Genomic DNA, 19,344 nt, shown 5'->3' on the forward strand with positions numbered 1-19,344 from the left:
TACATCGTTCACAAAATCCAACCAATAGGAGAGGCTGGTATGAGCTCAAGGTCAAACCAGGAAAAAAAATGAATAAATCAACTCAACGTACGAAAAGACGATTGGAGTTTGAAATAAAGCAAGAAAAGCTCCCTGAAATTGAAAGAGTCCACATTAAAGCGCTTCATGATGTTGGACGGCCATTACAGTTGTTATGTCAACAAATGAATCTGTTATAAAGAGGGGGTCACTGTGAAATGTTTGGCTCATGTTGAGATTTTCCAAGCACGGTTCCAAAAACTCACAATTTGTTCCAAATAAAACCGACTTGTGTCCCGGGCACAAAAAAGCTTTGTGGCGACGGTCAGTCCAATGTCTCCCCCACTGGGTCGGCCTCAGTGGGATACAATAGAAAGGATTGTTCCAAAAGACAAACATCCCCACTGAAGCCCATCTCACGTTCCCGTTTTCCAGCCATTGTGTTGTAGCACGGCTGACATTTAACCCTAATTAACGTGCTGCAGAAAACGGAAATGTCACTTTTGATAAACCGGGGGGGGGGTCTTGGGAGGAAGGACAGTGCATGTTTGTCGCCAAGGCAGGTTACTGTCACAGTGGGGGGCAAGGAGGTGGGCGCGAGGAGTTTGCGGCACTGACACTTGCTGACAGGAGCAATTAATCGCAGCGGACTTCCTTAGGGGAAGCGGGCCCTTCAGGGGCCTTGACCGCAATGTTGGGTTCGACAGCCTGGGCTCCTCTGTCATCACGTGGGACGAGCGCGAGCTTCCATAGGCCGGGGTCAAACCCTTTTCCTCTGTGGAAGCATGAGAAAGCCTTCACCTGACAGCCGGCTAAATGCTCGCAGTCTCGGTGTGGACGGGGGGGGGGGGGGGGGGGGGGGGATACCAAGAGGGCTTGTTGGGCTCCAGATGACAGAAGAGTTTTAAAAGGCAACTCAAAAAGGTGAAGCCATAAGTAATTTCTTAGTGACGGGGAATTTGGACAGACTAGACTAACAATAACATTTTATGACGCATTTTATGCTGACAGCATTTGCAGCATGAAATAAATAAATATGAGAGCACAACGTTTTTGGATTGATATTTAATTATACGATTACCTATTTTTATTTTTGCACTTATTTCCACATTTTTGGATAAAAAATAAATAAATTTCCATTTATATATATTTTTAATGACATTTTTGAATTAAATAATTTTTTTGATTTTTACATTTTTACTTACACTTTTATAATTTTTTTATTTTGTCAGTTTTCGTCCTCCACAATACTGATCCTGGTCGGTGCACCCCTACAAAAGTTTTTTTCAAATGTACAAAAACCAAAACATAATTTCATCAAAAAAAAAATTATTTTCATAAGAATCGCGATTCTCTTTAAGTATGATTAAGAATCGATTTTAAATGTCCCAAAATCTATTTTATTTCAATTATTTTATACTGTCTTGCCCTTGTTTGTGTGTGCCTTTATTGGGAGCACTGTTCATGTTGTATATGATTTGGCCACTTAGGGGCAGTGTGGTTCCGCTCGTTCTGATACACTGTTAAGTTGTAGCCACATAGAAGCGAAAAGTCATGATCAAGTTATTCCAATAAAAGTTTTTTTTTGTTTTTTTTTTTGCAGTGTCTGATGCTTCTCTGTATACATTCCTGAAGCGTTTTGAATGAATAGTCGTGCTTTTGAGTGATAAGTGCCACGAGTAGCTAATTAGCATTAGCGAGTCAGACTGGAGTAGATCATGACAATTCTTTGCATATCTATAAATTGAAGCAGAAATCAATGTCAATTAAAGAATTTTTTTTAACTAAAATCGTTCTGAATCAAATCGCAGGCCCAAAAATCGGAATCGAATCGTGAAACAGTCAAAGATTCCCAACCCTAATAATTTCGGCCCAAAATAAATAGAACATACGAAGGTCAATATCGCACTGTTTAGTGCATGTCGGGAGCTCTGTGGGCTAATTAGCATGAAAATGACCAGAGATTTTGGCCAGCCAACGCCATGACTAAAATGCATACAAAAATTACAGCTATATCCATGAACTGCTATGGTAGGAAAAATATGAAACAGAAATAATCATGCTAAAAGAAGTAGAAACAAAAATAATAATAAAAAAAAATAGAAAGAAAGAAAAAGTAATCTGGTGTATTTTTTTTGCGTGTGTTTCCATTATTTTTAGTCCATGAATAAACAACTGTCCCATGTTTTAGCACCCTGACAGGTCACAGTATTGTGGTATGAAATGTGGCAGATTCCTCCCCCCCCCCCAATTTTATTTTGAAGGAATTCCACAAGCTCAAGACTGATGTTTGCACCCGGGCTTCACATGTCCGTGTCATCGCTCCGCAATTTGCTCTTTAAACTTAATCCCCTTCAACATATCGTGATTCCGAAACGCGGCGCGCATGCTAAATCAAGTTAAATGGCGTCTGCTAATACCTCAGAGCCGGTCATTTTCCGCTCCAGTTGATTTATACACTCCCGCGAACACCATTTCCCTTTGCAGTGCAAACAAGCAGCGAGGAAATTAAAGAGCACATATTATTGTACTTATCCACGGGCGGTAATTTCATTACAGAGGGCAAAGAAGAGGAGGGGGGGGGGGGGGGTATGTAATCGATAGCAGAGATAAATGTGACTTTCAGCAAGAGCAAACAGGCAGCCGGAGAAGACGGCAGATTAATGAGCTGGAAGAGGAGATCAGGAACCTTTTCGGTATACATAACGGCTGTTGCGGCGATTTAATAAGTTAATGATTAGAAAGGATGATCGGGGCTGCTGGCGGAAAAGAACCTTCGCGATGTGACAAGGTGACACCGGGGAGGGACTTTACACCTGCAGTGTGCACGTTGGCCTTTGTGTGGCCGCGGGTTTCACGGCGACAAACCTCTGCGCGTGGCGTACCTTCTCTCCGTGTCCCAGGTGCTCCGTCTTCACGTCAGACAGGGTCTTCCAGTTGGCGTTTCCTCCCATGCCGCCGCCGCCGCCGCCTTTGGACTCGGTCAGAGACTGTCCTTCCACGCTGTGGCCTTCCTTGTCGTACCTGCACGACAACAACAGAAGAAGCTGAATGTTTCTTGCTCTGACTAATGGTCAGAAATTTCCAGAAAAGTTAACAATATTGAAGGTGGACAGATGTTGGGTATTCACAATATCATTCTATTCTATGTTGAGCCCCAAAAAAAAAAAAAAAAAAAAAAAAAGTGGTCGGACGGCTATGTGTATAAATTCGAACGGGAGGAGTTCCGCAGGGTTCAATTCTGGGGCCTCTTCCGTTTCCATTGTATCTGTTGCCCCTGGGTTCCATATCAAGAAAACAGTGGTGGTTGTTTTAAAGTGCTTTACAAATGTAGAGTGATGGGAGTCAGCATATTAACTGCATGATTTGCAATGCCAAGTTGACCAATTTTAATGCAGCACAACTAAGCTATCTAGCAAAACTAAAGGAACACTTCCTAAAGCTGCATGGAGATGGGGAATACAACATTTTCTGATTTCAAGGTGAAGAGAGCCTAATTCACCGAAAAAAAAAGCTCTCTTAGTTCATTTTGGTCACCAGTAAACCCGGTCTTGAATTTGAAAAAATAAATAAATATATTTTTCAATAAAGAAGGTTCGGTGAATGCGCATAGGAAACTGGTCGGTTTCAGGAACTCCAACAGGGATCGTGTGTACTCACTGCGACAGAAGTAATCCTGCTTCACTCATTTGCTCCCAAAAACATATAGATACGTTCTATTTTAAATATTACCAGTGTCCCAAAAACGTATTTAATGTTTTTTTTTTTATGCTAGAGCGTACAGAAGGCTTTGATGCAGCCTCTGAACTGAAGAGAAAGGTTCAAGCAATGGTAGTTATTACAAAAACGACCAGCAGGTGGCAACAGAGTATAAGAGATCAACCAGGGCCATGTTGCAAAAAGCTGTTTTCCCCCACAGTTTTGTGAATAATGATGAAACTTGGCTATATTCTAATGCAAATTGATGCAAAAACGGAAACAAATACAAATATACTTTTTTTTTTAATATTATATACAGGGATGTGATTTGACCAAAGTGAAATTATCTGAAAATTTAGCCGGGGGTCTGGGGGCCGCTGGCACCCAGCTAGGTCCAGGGCAGTGCCCTGGTGGGGGGACAAGGGGGGTGAAGCCCCCCGGAGCTCATGGGTTTTCCGTGTTTTTAAGTACTTTCAATGCACTCACATGACAAAGAAATAGACAAAACAACAGCATAAATTTTCAATGTATATTGAACTATCCCATATAAAATGGCAGTTTTAGTCAACTCAAAATCAGTCACATTCAAAAACATTGGACTGCCTTTGCTTTTAAAAACTATCACTGAGAATATAATCATATCTAACTAATGTGATTACTAAGTTAACACATAAATAATGTTGAAGAGTTCAAATTTCATGAACAAATAATTGTATCATGACCAAATGAAAAGTAACTCATATTAGAGCATACCACAAATGTCTTTGTTATAGCAGAAGATGTTATCTGTCGGAGTCATGTGCATACACAATGAAATACAAAAAAAACAACAAAAAAAAAAAATCGGATTTTTTTTTTTTGGGGGGGGAGATAAAAAAGCGGAATTCCGCGAATTAGCGGAAAAATCACATCCCTGTATATAATATTCTGTGGGTCTTGCGAAATCGAGTAAAACAGCCGGGAGTGAAGGGGGTTGCTTCAGTGAAAATGGCTGGGAGTAAATGAGTTCTCTCCACTTCCTTGTTATAATAAAGAGGTACCAGATTGGCCATGTATCCCATGAAAATGCCCGTTTAGGGATTGGCATAAATCGGACCATTTTGGACAAGGTACCCGAGTCAGATGGACGATGCTAACGCAAGAAAGATGTTCGCCTTCTCTTTGGCTTAAAATACCCCCACCTACTTGGTTGGTTTGGGCGCTTAGACCCGTCGTGTAAATCCAACCTAATTGAGGCAGGGGGTCTATTAGAGTGGAGTGAGTGCTTCTTCAATCCATCGCAACCAAAACGCAACACCCACCCCCCCCCCCCTCCCCCACGTCTGCCAACCAGCAGCAGTCGGAACATTCATTTTTGTGTGTTGTTTGATGGCTTTGTGGAAAGCGAGGAAGGCTCGAGAAATAAATCAAGAGAAGAGGGATAGCCAAGTCATCCAATGTCGGGCTTGTTGCCGCCATATCAAAAAAGCCATTTTCGCACAGTCTCCCCTGTAATCCGGAGAAGACAACGGCAAGAGGGAAGAAAAAAAAGAGCGAGAGGGGAAAATAGCGGTAAAAAGCAACGATTGGCGAGGAGGGGACAGGTTAAAATGGTTGCAGAGATCGAAAATGTTGGCTAATGTGTTGGGCCACGAGGCACGGCAGCGCACGGGGTCAGGTTGTAAATGCATGCCTTGCTCCTGAAGGCGTGACTAATTGAAAGCAGTGTTGCCAAGGCAACGCGCCAGCTGCCATGTTCCACTTCTCGCTGACTAACGCCGGCAAACCGATTCACGCAAATGCAGGCTTTGCTTGAAATTGTGCATGTGAGATGTAGCCGCCTCGGTGTTAGCCTGACTTGTGGAACGACACCGCGCGGATGCGCATGACGTCCTTGCTCAACATCCACTGCAGGTACTCAGTGGAAGGTCAGAGTTCAACATGGATTTTCGGTGAAAATGTGCCTTTTAACTCTTTGACTGCCAGACGTTTTCAGAAACGGGATGTCGCCAGTGCCAGCCGATTTGAGCATTTTGACTGATCTTTCAAGGTCCACAGAAAATGTTGTGTTTGGACTATGGAAACACACATACTACCAAATGAAAGATTGAACTCTCATCTTTCATCAGAAAAAAAAGTTTGTTTCTACCTTATTCCGTTCTTCAGTAATCAACAATAGAAAATAGTTACTTTCACCGAAATTCTCTGTTTTGAAAAAAAAAGCGGAGAAAAAGAGCTTTTTGTGAAACGATGTTATTTCATGCACTCTAGTGAATTGTACACTTCTTTTTGTCCATGAATGATGCCACAAACACCTAAATAGTGCTTTACTTCTGTAAAACGCTTTCACCAACAATGAAAAAGTGTTTTTAGTTTGCAAAATACTTTTATTTCCATTCAACAGTGTAACAATTTAACAAAACAATTTCGCAAACTATTTACAAATGTGTGCAACTGTGGTACTACTTACAATTATTTGGATGTTTCAAATACAGTTTTTCTTTTTGTAACGCTCTCCTGCGTGCAAGGAGACGCCGCTGGACTCGCACAACAGTTTGCTTTCACTTTCGCATTTGTCCGTTTCGCGTGCAGACGTTACACTTTATGACGGCCTTTTTTTCCGGGGAATAGCAAGTAGCAGACTGTACACACTCCTCCGATGAATATGCATTGGACTCGGGGCACTCTCCGTCGTCCGATTGAACGTCCGCCTGAACGTGCTCGGTTGTGCTCCGCGTTATGACGTGGTCATAGCCGCCGCGTCAGCGCTCCCAGCGCCGTCAACTTCGGATTCACCATCATCATCATCGATGATGATCATCGTCGTCATCAATGTGCTCTTTTCGCGTTGGTCGATGCCTTTCGTCTTGTAAGTGTAGAGCTGCTTGCAACCGCTCGCCTTGTCCGTTTCCTCCTCCTCCATCGAGCTCCCCCCCACGTCTCCTACTGCCGCGTCAATGCTTTCCAACCACGAGTCACCATCATCATCGATGATGATCATCGTCGTCATCAATGTGCTCTTTATCGTTGGTCGATGCTTTTGGTCTTTGAAAAAAACGGCTCGGCCGTGAGCTGCTCGCAACCGGTCGGCAGTTTTCCTTTGTCTTCCATTCTCATCTCCTGCTCGACGCTCTAGCTCCGCCTCTACTGACGCCCACCCGATCTTGTCAAAAGAGAGTCATCGCTGCCCTCTAGGGGCCAAAGATAGTCATTAGGCACAACAGACCGGCTGTAAACTTTCACCACAGCTCCGGAAGGCTTGCCCGCACCCGTTTCAAAAAATAAATAAATAAATAAAATTGGATGACGTCATTTAACGTCATTGGCAGCCCTCCGTAGGTTTTTACTTGACGTCTTTTAACGTCAGTGGCAGTAAAAGAGTTAAAGTCAGATCAAATTTGGGGGGGTAACCCCATAAAGCCTGAACCATGAAATATATGAGCTAAAATTCAAATTCTTTGTACATAGATCATTTATTGGTACTTTTGAGCAAACAAAAAAACGTTTTCACATATAACTTTAGATTTGTGTCATATTTGATACATCCGGTCGCAACAATGCTTTAAATTCGTACGTTTCTAACTGTGAGAAATATCATAATAAACAAGACTTATCAAAAATATTGATATTTCCAAAAATCTGAAAGAACATTTCCCACTATTGATAAACATAGGTGGTCTCTCCGTTCTCATTATTGAGGTCCAGACGTTGGACTTTACGCGTTCCAAAATGGTCGTTGGCGCTACCAATTTGGCAGCATAGAAAGCGCGTCTGTCATTTTGCGTAAATGTCAAACGCCACTCGGGGTCTGCTCAAAAAATTGATGCGGCGATACGTCGTTTCGGGCCTCATTAGAATAGCCTTTTTATTCCTTGCTGTCAACCAACAATGGAAAAATGTGAGAGTTTAAGGCCACTTTATTAGGTACACCGGCACACCACATTAAACCCAAAACGGAAAGAAAAAAAAAAAATCCTTCCTATTGTGAAAATGATGGCCCAGCTGACTTTTTGAGGGAGGCCCGATGCAGGTATAATAAAGTTCTGATAACCGATTAATTGGTCTGTTAATTTAAAAAAATCTATACAAGTATAAAATAACGTTTTGGTCCCTTAATTATTATTAGAATAATTATGTAATTAGAATTACAGGCAGATCGTTTGACGGCTTTACAATACTTTGTTCAATAGTATTTGTTAAACTGAGTTAAAAAAATATTAAGAATAATTTTGAAAAAAATGGCTAATTAAAATGGTCAGGCTTGAAAATGACTTGGGTATGCATAGTAAATATTTTAAGTTATTAAGTAAAATATGTGCCTTGGCTCGATAAGATTTGGGAAACGCTTCCATTAAGAATGAAAAAAAAAAGGGGGAATTTGTGGGAAAGTTGAGATCCTCAAACAGCGATTCACTGGTTGCAATCATTTAAATAAACTGTTTATTTCTTACTCCAAGTAGATTTATGTTTTTAATATGCGCAGTAAACAGCCAGTATAACATGTGCAAGGACCCGTATGAAAGAAGCGGGAGCTTATTTATTGCATGTGCGAGCAGTCGAGTGCACGCGCGAGTGCACTCGCACCAGGCTTGCCACCACACTTGAATTTTGAAGAGTTCTCTCTCATAAACAGGAAAATCAAGCACAAGCAAATGGGAGTCCCTGGCCACAAATTCCGCCGGCGCTGCTCTACAAAAACGTTAGCATATCAGGCTAATAATAAGAGCAGAATGATAACGAAGCGTGAGGGTCACCGGGCTTCGCCGAAGGCGCCTCGTTTGCTTCCCCCCAACCCCACCCGCCCTCCCCTGCACGGCGGATGAGTGAAGGGCAGGAGCGCCGGCGAGGCTGACACGGAACGTCGGCATGGCCTTGAGTGACAACGTGGAAAGCTTTTGACGCCATCCGCATGTGGGAGGAAACACGCCAAAGTGAGAGGCTGTACCGACTGTGAGGGTTGAGGTTGCTTTCTAGAGGTGCTGTTGCCACCTACTGGCACAAAATAGTAATGCGTGTGTGATTTTTTTTTTATTTTATTTTTTTTTTTACCCAGGAAAAAGGAGCAACTTTGTTCTGTTTGACTGGAACGCATGGAATGTATTTGAGCTGGGACAGACAGAGGAAAGGGTGGACTTTAAAACCACAATCTAACATCAACAGCCCATTTTGCTGTCAAACCAGTCTCGGGGTGGACGCATTCTCCTCTTTCGCTAGTTCGGGATAAGTGGCGCTTGTCTTCATGTCGAGCACGTTGCCCCAAACACCACTTGAGGCCAGACTCAAAGGGGCGAGCGCAGGAAAACTTAGAGGGAGACGCGTAGATGCGTACTTTGATGTCAATCCTCAAACTTTTTAAATGACATTTTATGTGGCCCAAACGATATCGATAGAGTAATCCTGCTAACCAAACAAACGAGAAAACAAACTCCCTCACAAAGGTAATTCGCAGAAGAAATGCTAATACTGAGTAAAGACAATTCTTCAGACAAAAGTCTCACAGGCGTGTGTGCGTGTGTGTGTGTGACGCCAACAGCACAATGGCTGAAAGGGCCGCGCTGAAAAGAATCATCGCAAGAGTCTTTGGAAGCTTAATTGATTTGCTCCCTTCTTCAGTTCGCCATCACGGACAGGGCGTGTGGCGGCCGCATAGAGACCAAGGGATTATTAGAATTGCAACAAAGCGCGCCGGCCTTGCGAGGTCTGAATGAAACGGGCACAATGGCACACTGCGCATCGGCAGACTGTATGAATGTGAGGCAGCCTTGGAATGAAGACTCTTTTCTCGCTAGAGGCACGTTTGCTTCGGTTTAGAGCAGTAAGATGTGACATTTGTTGTGGGCTACATGCTAGGGACAGACCGATTATCGCTGCAGATGTTTGGCATTGTGACCGATGTCAGCATCGGCCTCATTACGAATCTGAAAGCCGACAAAAGCTGGTATCTCGCAAATTTAGGGTTTTCATCAGGATTTGTAAGATGGTCACAGACTAGTTTTTACTGTCTGCGAAGATCTTTTGAACCCTTTTACAACCCCTGACAAAAAAACAACTAATTAGCTACATTTGCATGCATTTGTCGTCAGTGGGATACAGGGGACTTTAATTGATTGATTGGAATTTCCACTTTATAAAAAAAAATGATGCTGGCACTGGAAACGCCCTACATTTTTTTTTTTTATTAAAATTTGGAAAATTTTCACAACTTTATTTACAGCAGAAAACTTTAGGGGACTATTTACATCCTGGAACTTACCCACAATTTAAAAAAAATAATTTTAAACAAAGCTGGCAATTCTTTATATTTGATATATTTAAAAGTAAAAGAAAAAAATACACATATAGCGTGTATTTTTTTTCTTTTACTTTTAAATAAATAAATATAAATAAATATAAAAATAAAAATAAATATAACGCTAATATTCTCGCTTTTACTGCAAAAGAATATCGGCTTAAAATATCGGTTATCAGTCGACTTGAATGCTAAATGCTAATAATCGGTATCTCTTGAAAAACCATACCTGTCTAATCACTACTACATGCCGAACATTTGACTGTTTTACAATACTTAGTCCTTTAGTATTTAACTTTGCTGTGCGTCACAAGTTGGGTTTCCATCCACCCATTTTTATTAAAATTTTCAAGATACAGTGATACCTCGGCTGACGAACGCTTCAGCTCACGAACATTAAATTCGCGAGCATATAATCTCAGCTGACGAACTAGTTTTCGGCGGACGAACCAAATCACGCGACACGAGAAATCACGAGAACCTGACGCACTCTCACGGCGTCCCAAATCGTCACCCCCTTTTCTTTGAGTGCGGACGTGGTTTGTGTTCGGTAGACATTTTGGACCATTTTGGAGTGTACTTTTGCTATCATGGGACCGAAAAAGACCCCACCACAGGCCAGTGGTAAGCCTAAGAAGACATTAAAGAAAATGACGGTCGAGCAGAAGAAGGAGATCATCGAGAAACACGAACGAGGTGTGCAGGCTTTTATCGAACAGCACCATTCAGAAAAGACTGTGGCTATGAGAATCATCAACATGATGAATGATAATGTGATGCCTCAGTTTCGTAAGACTTTACAACTCAGAAAGCAACAGGTGTCAATTAAGAGGTTTTTAGTCAGCACAAAGGATAAAGAGTCTCCTAAGAAGCAAAGAAGAGAAGCCGCACCGGAGGTTGAGTTACCTACAGTCCTTATGGAAGGTGACTCTCCTTCCAAACAGTAACTCCCTCCCTCCCTCCCTCCCTCCTCCCACTCCATTCCATCAAGCCATCAACTACTGTACCATCACAAAGGCAAATAAAACGACTTTATTATACAGTACAGTGTATTTCTTTAATTACAATACAATAGCGCATTTATTATACATAAAATAAAGGTATATTTTGTGTAGTTTTAAGGCTTATTTAGTAGAAAATTATGTTTTATGGAGACCTGGGAACGGATTATTCTCATTTTAATGGTTTCCTATGGGAAATAAATGTTTGGAAGACAAACTTTTCGCCTCACACACACTTCCTGGGAACCAATTAAGTTTGTGAGCTGAGGTATCACTGTATGTGAAAATGAAACTGAAAGGAAACGAGAAAAAAAAAAAAAATTACGCTTAGAAAGGGTTGATTTTGAAGCGTACCGAAAAAAAGCCACTTTTGGCTAATGAAACACTTCCGGAACGTCACGCGTACGTTTGTCGTCCCAAAGCAATGTCCAACAACCGAATGCAATTTTAGACGGAAAACAGCAAAGAAATGCTACGGTTGATCAAGAACTAGAAAAGAAAACTCGTACGCTTCCTGGTCTTCTTCTTCTTCTTTTAAATTACTGGTGGATCACATCTCTAAGGTGTATACCGCCACCTGCAGCTTGTAATGTGTTAACACACTCCACTATTAAAAGAACAAAATCCGCCTGGGTCGTGCCCTAGTCACGTGGACTCTGGAGGTCTTGTTGGTCGCTCTCAATCAGCAAAGACAAACGACTGTCTCCCACTACATGAAGCGTCGTCTACAATTGGGAGAGAAGCTGCGGGGCGAACACAGAAAGCCGCCATCAAACAATTAGAGCGAGTCAAGATGTCCGATTTAAGCAGTGCTCTTAATTTGTCTCCTCCTCAGCTGCAAAGTAGAGTCACAACTCAATTGTGATCAAGCCCATAAAAGCTCTCGCGATGGAGCGGAAAACACTTAACGGCGCACGAGGAAGCGAGCCGCGATGCACTCCAAAACGTGCGCGCTCGTTTCGATGGGACCGTCGTAAGAAACTGCTCAAATGTCGGGTACTGGATTATTGATGACGGTATTCACGTAGCCTAGTTGAGCCGCGGAAGGCAGCACTGCTCGAAACCTCTCGTTAGCCTTTGCAAGAATGTGGTCGATGATGTAAACAAACCCTTTGGGTTCCAGTAAGTAGACGCAGGAGAGAGGTTACGTGCCAAGCAAAGTTTCTGAACTGGAAATCAGCGTTGTTACAAGGACATGAGTATGGATTTCATTCCACCTGCAGATACATATGCGATAAGGACGCCGATAAAGAATGACTTCCATTTCCATGCAATGCGCTCACTGGAGCGAGCAAGCCCGTCCGCCCCTCCCTCAACCACAGCACAATGCGGGGAAATCTTTTCCACTTTTCTTAACAAGAGTATGAAAACCTAGACTTTTTTTTTAACTGTACATTTAGAACAAATCGTGAGTTAACTATTGAAGTAATGCGATTAATTACAATTAAAAAATTTAATTGCCTGACGTGATTAAAGAAAAGAAAAGATTATTAAAAATTCGGAGCGTCAGGCGATTACATTTTTTTTAATCGTAATTAACTCTTTGACTGCCAAGAATTTTCAGAAAAGAGAACATGTGGGTGCCAGCTGATTTAAGCATTTTGACTGATCTTTCAAGGTCCACAGAAAATGTTGTGTTTGGACTATGGAAACACAGATACTACCAAATGAAAGATTGAACTCTCATCATTCATCGAAAAAAAAAAAGTTTGTTTCTACCTTATTCAGTTTTTCAGTAATCAACAATAGAAAATAGGTTAGTTTAACCCAAATGCTCTGTTTTGGACCAAAATACGGAGAAATCAAGCTTTTTGTGAAACGATATTATTTCATGCACTCTAGTGAATTTGACACTTTTTTTTTCCCATGAATGATGCCACAAACACCTAAACAGTACTTTACTGTAAAACATACTTTCAGCACAGCTGGCCAGAGCTTTCCTCCACCCGTTTCCCAAAAAAAACAAAAACACATAGTTAACGTCTTTTAACGTTTTTGGCGGCACTCATTTGGATTTTACTAAACGTTATTAAACGTTTTTGGCATTCAAAGAGTTAATTGCATGAGTTAACTCACGATTAATCACAAATTTTATATCTGTTCTAAATGTACAATAAAAAAAATCTAGGTTTTCATACTCTTGTTAACAAAATTGAAAAAAAAAAAAAAAAGTTAAACTAATAGAAATAGTTCAAATGAATATTTGACGTCTATAACCGTCAATGGCAGTGAACGAGTTAACTTGAGAATTGAAAACGCATCATTCCTTGTGCTTCGTCCAACCATAACAAGGATGCAAAGAATGTAAATTGTATAAGATGTCGCCTACTTCCTGTTCAAAAGCACCTCGTCGCACGTGTACGAGGAGGAAGATGGGAAGCAATTTCCCAAAGGCGCATCGCATCGTGTGCGAGCCTCGTGCGGACTTACCAGCCTCGCAGCTTGTGCGCCTCGGGGACGTCCGGGTTGATCATCATGGTGCTGCTGAAGGACGCCGAGAGCGAGCGGCCGCCGAAGTCAGAAACCTTGGCGCTCTTAATGGCCACGATGGGCTGGGAGGTGCCGTCGAACTGCTCCGCCTGCGTCCCGAAGGACAAAAATCATTATCAACGCAACAAATGAGGCATCGCATCTGTTTTGATCCACATTTGAAAAAGGTCCAATTCTAATCTATGAATATCCAACTGCAGGTGTTTTATTTTTTCCTATTTATGCTGGCATGAGTCATATTCCATTCGTGCCACCAGGAAAAGAATCACAATTGTATCACCTGAACCCGCCTAAGAGACGGGACAGTTTACTTGGATTTTAGCCGTACACAAAGAATTTAGGAACTAAATGTTAGCACAAACAAAGCAAGCAGGGGGGGAGGGGGATCCTTAGCACTTGTTGTTTGGCATAAACCAACTTGTGTGGCTTCAGCGGGTCCCTTCGGTGAAGAGCGGATAAACAAACAGGAGAAGCTTGCCCCCCCCCCCACCCCCGTCGGAAACAGATAAAAACGGGCAAACTGAGCACAGTCCCAGCGAGCTGCAGGTAAAGAGTCAACATCTGGAGCGACTATAAGCGTCAATAACGCAGCATTTGGAATGTGGAGTTGTGAAGGTAAGAACAGAAAATAAGGCCATAGCGAGAGGGGATAAGCGGTATTGTACATATGTGGAGTTGTATAATAAATGACTGAATAGATTATGAGCATGTCATCCTAATGTAGCCGAAAAAAAATGAATAAAAATCTGCCCAAAAGATTAGCATTGGCCGATTAAATTAGGCGGTGCAATTAATCAAACTTCAAATACAATTAATTTCACTTAATTACAAAATCAGGATAATTGTAAATAATAATTAAAAAAAGATTAATATGAAAGTACGGAGCTACCTACCTTCTCTTTAAACCTAACTGTTTTGGGAAAAATGGATTGTTTTCTAAATTTAAAAAAGTGACTCTTGAGCCACTGCTGTAAAAAAAAAAAGGACCTGTCATTACTGTACTTTATTTTTCTGCTATTTGAAATTGATGACCAAATGTATTTTTGTTCTATCTGAAAAGTTACAAAAAAAATAAAAAAAAAAGAGATGAATACTCTTTTTTTTTTTTTTTATAAATACGTGCATTTGCATTAATTTTAAATAATTTCATAAATTGGTTTCATCCAAAAGAAACTTGCATAATTATTAGGGGTGTTAGAAAAAAATTGATTCTGCAATATATCGCGATATTACAGCGCGCAATTCGCGAATCGATTCGATATGCGGCGAAATCGATTTTTATACATCAGTTTTTTTTATGGCAATATTCAACAAAACGTCTTACTTAGGGTTAGAATTCACACATTAAGCATGGAAGAATGTTATATTAATGGAACATTAAGCCTTAATATTTGATTTCAGTGCTGTTTAAACATGAAACAGACTGCAACCTGTTTGTTAAATGCGGTGGCTCAGTTATAAGCCAGAATTTTCAGATAAATAAATAGATAAATACATTTTCATACAAATCTTACAGTATACATGTATTTTCTAAATTTGAGTTAAAAAAATAAAATTAAAAAAACCGCAATGATCAATTTATAGATTCGTATCAGGATTAATCGGTATCAAATCGTGACCTATAAATCGAATCGCTAGGTACCAGGCAATTCACACCCCTAATAATTATAGTTTCAAACAATCTTAATATTTTTTTTACTTTTAAACATTTTCTTGTTTTGTACAAAAAAATAAACGATCGTCCAAATCGTGATTTCAACTATTACCAAAATAATCACGATCACTATTTTCTTCCTAATCGAGCAGCCCTAATTCCTAGCAACTACTAATCTGTACTCACGTCTTCTCCCCACAACGTGAGCGTCACCATCTTGCCCGACGCGTCCATCAGGCTGAGCGTCCGCTTGGACACTTCCCGGTTGGTCTTTGTGGTGAGACGGGTCACTTCGTCCACACTCTTGCACACGCCGATCACGTCTGTAGGGTCGGCGGTCATTGAAGCGAGAAGGACCCGGCGGGAGGGGGAAAAAAAAAAAAAAAGCGGCTTTGACCGGGCAGACGTCTCGTCTCCTTACCCACAACGGAATCCTTCTCCTTGTTCTCCAGGTCGCCGATGGAGATGAAGTCGCACTGCAGTACGGGGACGTCGCAGTTGTCCTCGCAGGGAATGATGGAGGTCTCGCCGTTCAGCGTGATCTCGTAGTCGTTCTTCACCGAAGTGTACTGCTTGTTGGCCACCTTTAGGGAGCCCTTGGAGATGTAGTAGACCTGACCGCGTCGTTAAAGACACCGTTCAGAATTTTTCTCGCGCCCCACTGGCACACAAATTGGATACAATAATAATAATAATAATAATAATAATAATAATAATCAGCAAGGCGATGTTAGGGGCACGTGTGACGACCTCAAGGAGCTTCTTTTGTTTGTACTACAATAAAGTGTAATTGCACATCCAACACAGTAGGTGGCAGTGGTGCACAAGGAGTATTAGCGCCTCTGTAGAGTTGTACTCAACAATTGTATAGACAAATAATACTATTTCTAGTGGTGGCGGAGTGTTGGGTGGGCACAAAACATTTTGGGTACTTGTTAATCCAGCCAAATGCTGACACACGACTTGAAAGCCAAATTCAGCTCTCTAAATAATTAAATTATAAGGTCATCATCATCATCATCATCATCAGGAAGAAAAAGCCCCACCTTGCCGACCTCAATGAGCCCGAAATACTTGTCCACTTCTTGGTTGAAGCCGGTCACCCTTATCTCTCCCTGGCACCGCAATAAAAGTTGAACGTTACAACATTTCCACACTAAAAAAAAAAAAAAAAAAAAAAAAAAAAAACGTGCACAAGTAACACTTACGCTCTCGTCCACGATCTCCATGGAGAAAAGTTTGCCTTCGCCGCGCGAGTTGCTCCACGTGCGGATGCTGCTCTTGTTGGTGACGCGGACGCGGATGGTCCATCTGAGGGCGGACACCTCCTCATTTATAATATTTGACTCTGCTGGCCAAAGGCTGCATTTTTCATCATTAACTCATTCACTGCCATTGACGGCCATAGACGTAAAAAAAAAATCATTTGAACTATTTCTATTAGTTTAAAATGTTTTCCACTTTTGTTAACAAGAGAATGAAAACCTAGAAAAAAAATATTGTATATTTAGAACAGATATAAAATTTGTGATTAATTGTGAGTGAAGTCGTGATTAATTACGGAAAAAAATTCTCGCCTGATGCCTCTAATTTTTAATAATCTTTTCTTCTTCTTTAAAAAAAAAGGTTCTTTTAATTATTATTTTTAATAATCTTTTTTCTTTTTTTTAAGAAAAGTTTATTAAAAAATTAGGGGAATCAGGCGATTATTTTTTTTTTTTAATCATTATTAATCGCATGACTTCACTAGTTAACTCACGATTAATCACAAATGTGATGTCTGTTCTAAATGTACAATAATTTCTCCCCTATGTTTTCATTCAAGTGGGAAAAAAAATGTAACTACTAGAAATAGTTCAAATGAATTTTTGACATAGAAAGCCGTGAGTTAATATCCACTCGCTGTCAAATAAGGATAACGTTGAAACATTGTGCATGCGCAGACGTTTGAGTGAGCGCTCACTTTGACAGGTACGGGTTGAGGCTGGCGATGGGCACCACTTTGGCGGCGGCGGCGGCCCCCGCCGGCGTCTTCCCGAAATCTCTGCCGGCCGCTCGGTTCACTGGGGGGGGGAAGGAGGCGGAGGAGGGCGCTAAATGGCGTGTGAAGAAGAGCGGAGTGAGATGTACTCGCTTGATGCTGCAATGACCTTTTTCCCAGCAGTCATTTTGGCACAGTGACACAGAAAAGGAGGAGCAGAGACACAGTAGCTTTGTGTCATAATACATGCTCAAATATAATGAAAAAAATAAAAATAAATATAAAAAAAAAAAAAGTTCTCCCAGGCAGGGCTGAACGATTTTGAATATTAATCCAATTGTGATTATTCCTCCCTCACTATTGTCATTGCTATTTAATATGCAATTTTTTTTAAAGGTCTTTTCCATATATTTTTTAACAAACAAGCCAATACATTAATTTGTATTTAAATTTGGGATGGACTAGTTCCAATTCCAGGTACCTGTTTTGAGTCGATACCACCCTTATTTTATGGGTACTCAAAAAAAATAATAATTACATCAAATAAGTCACCCTTTGCAGTAGTTGGGGTTATAGGCTGGAAGTTTGACAAACAAAGTTAATTTTAATCGTGGTCAAAATGATTTCCCACGGTTTCAAGGTACCAGTACTGATGATCAGCCCTCTTGTGCCTGTTTCACTATCAGGAACTAGAAGAATATAAAATTCCAATTAATTACATGCAATTTTAAGGTAAAATGCTATATTCAGGGATGTGATTTGACCAAAGTGAAATTATCTGAAAATTTAGCCGGGGGTCTGGGGGCCGCTGGCACCCAGCTAGGTCCAGGGTAAATTTTCAATGTATATTGAACTATCCCATATAAAATGGCAGTTTTAGTCAACTCAAAATCAGTCACATTCAAAAACATTGGACTCCCTTTGCTTTTAAAAACTATCACTGAGAATATCATTATATCTAACTAATGTGATTACTAAGTTAACACATAAATAATGTTGAAGAGTTCAAATTTCATGAACAAATAATTGTATCATGACCAAATGAAAAGTAACTCATATTAGAGCATACCACAAATGTCTTTGTTATAGCAGAACATGTTATCTGTCGGAGTCATGTGCATACACAATGAACTACAAAAAAAAAATAAAATAAAAAAAAAAAATCAGATTTTTTTTTTGGGGGGGAGATTAAAAAAAAGCGGAATTCCACGAATTAGCGGAAAAATCACATCCCTGTATATTTTGATATGCAGTAGTCTTTTCTTTTCTTTTTTTTTTACCCGTCTAGAAAATGTATGTTTCAAAAGTAGTAGTGGTATCAGTTAAAGTTGTCAGGTGATTAAATTTTGTAATAATAATAATTAAATCACATGACTTCAATAGTTAACTCATGATTAATCACAAATTTTAAATCTCTTCTAAATGTACATTTTTTTTGTTTTCAGTCTTGTTAACATAAAAGTGGAAAAAAAAAGTTAAACTAATAAAAACACGGCTGCATCTTTTAGTCATTGATGCAGTCATTTCATAATTCATAAAATTGTACTGTAATTTTTTTCTGCCATTAGATGGCATAATTGCATTTGCAAGACGTTAGCGTCTGACAGCTCAGTGCATTTTTTCTTTTCATATGAAGATCCATCCAATCTGTAACATGAACTTTTTTTTTTTTTTTTAATTGCAAAACAACTTGACCCCAGTCTCCACAAATATATTATTATTATTATTATTATTATTCCGGCTAAATTTTGACAGACGTGTCTTCTGCATTGCGACAGGAATTCCTCCAGTGCAGGCTCTCCAAGTAAGGGATGGTCATTCATCGCGGGTTAAAGGAACTCAAAATTAAGACAGCCCTAGTATCGGTACATGGTATCAGATTCTGTGACTCGTACTGGTATCTGTCTGAAAAAAGACAAGTGCTATGGAACATCACAATTTTTTTTAAGCAGTACTTGGTGTAAAAAAAATTGAGAGTCCCTGTATTAGAGGAAATACGGTACTTGCCACTTGCTTTATGGAAACCGTTTCAACTGAATTACACCACTTGCAATGGTGGCCCGAACTGTCATGTGCGTTTCGAATTGGGCACAAAAAAAAAAATATATGTCATCAATGATCATTTAAATGATGTACAGTTTGGCGGCTCAAGTACAGCAGAAGGAAGCAGCACATAAAAAGGGTGCGAGATGGCAGCCTGGCATTGCGAAAGATGATTCACAGAACAGAGGCG

General features: G+C 40.5%; 1 protein-coding gene across 2 annotated transcripts in view; it reads right to left on the bottom strand.

Moving 5' to 3' along the window:
* rpa1 (replication protein A1) overlaps positions 1 to 19,344 on the bottom strand; it is a 32,084-nt gene that overhangs the window by 7,089 nt on the left and 5,651 nt on the right. Inside the window, exons 7-13 of one of the 2 annotated variants that reach the window (XM_077566498.1) lie at positions 17,094 to 17,193; positions 16,339 to 16,441; positions 16,177 to 16,245; positions 15,552 to 15,744; positions 15,317 to 15,453; positions 13,417 to 13,565; positions 2,904 to 3,042 (exon numbers count right to left, since the gene is read on the bottom strand). In XM_077566498.1, coding sequence (XP_077422624.1) covers positions 2,904 to 3,042; positions 13,417 to 13,565; positions 15,317 to 15,453; positions 15,552 to 15,744; positions 16,177 to 16,245; positions 16,339 to 16,441; positions 17,094 to 17,193 — 890 coding nt within the window. Of the gene's footprint in view, positions 1 to 2,903; positions 3,043 to 13,416; positions 13,566 to 15,316; positions 15,454 to 15,551; positions 15,745 to 16,176; positions 16,246 to 16,338; positions 16,442 to 17,093; positions 17,224 to 19,344 lie in introns of both variants that reach the window. The other variant, XM_077566497.1, reaches the window with a different exon arrangement.

This window comes from Vanacampus margaritifer, chromosome 5 (genome assembly GCF_051991255.1).
Source record: "Vanacampus margaritifer isolate UIUO_Vmar chromosome 5, RoL_Vmar_1.0, whole genome shotgun sequence".
In the NCBI taxonomy this organism is placed as follows: domain Eukaryota; kingdom Metazoa; phylum Chordata; class Actinopteri; order Syngnathiformes; family Syngnathidae; genus Vanacampus; species Vanacampus margaritifer.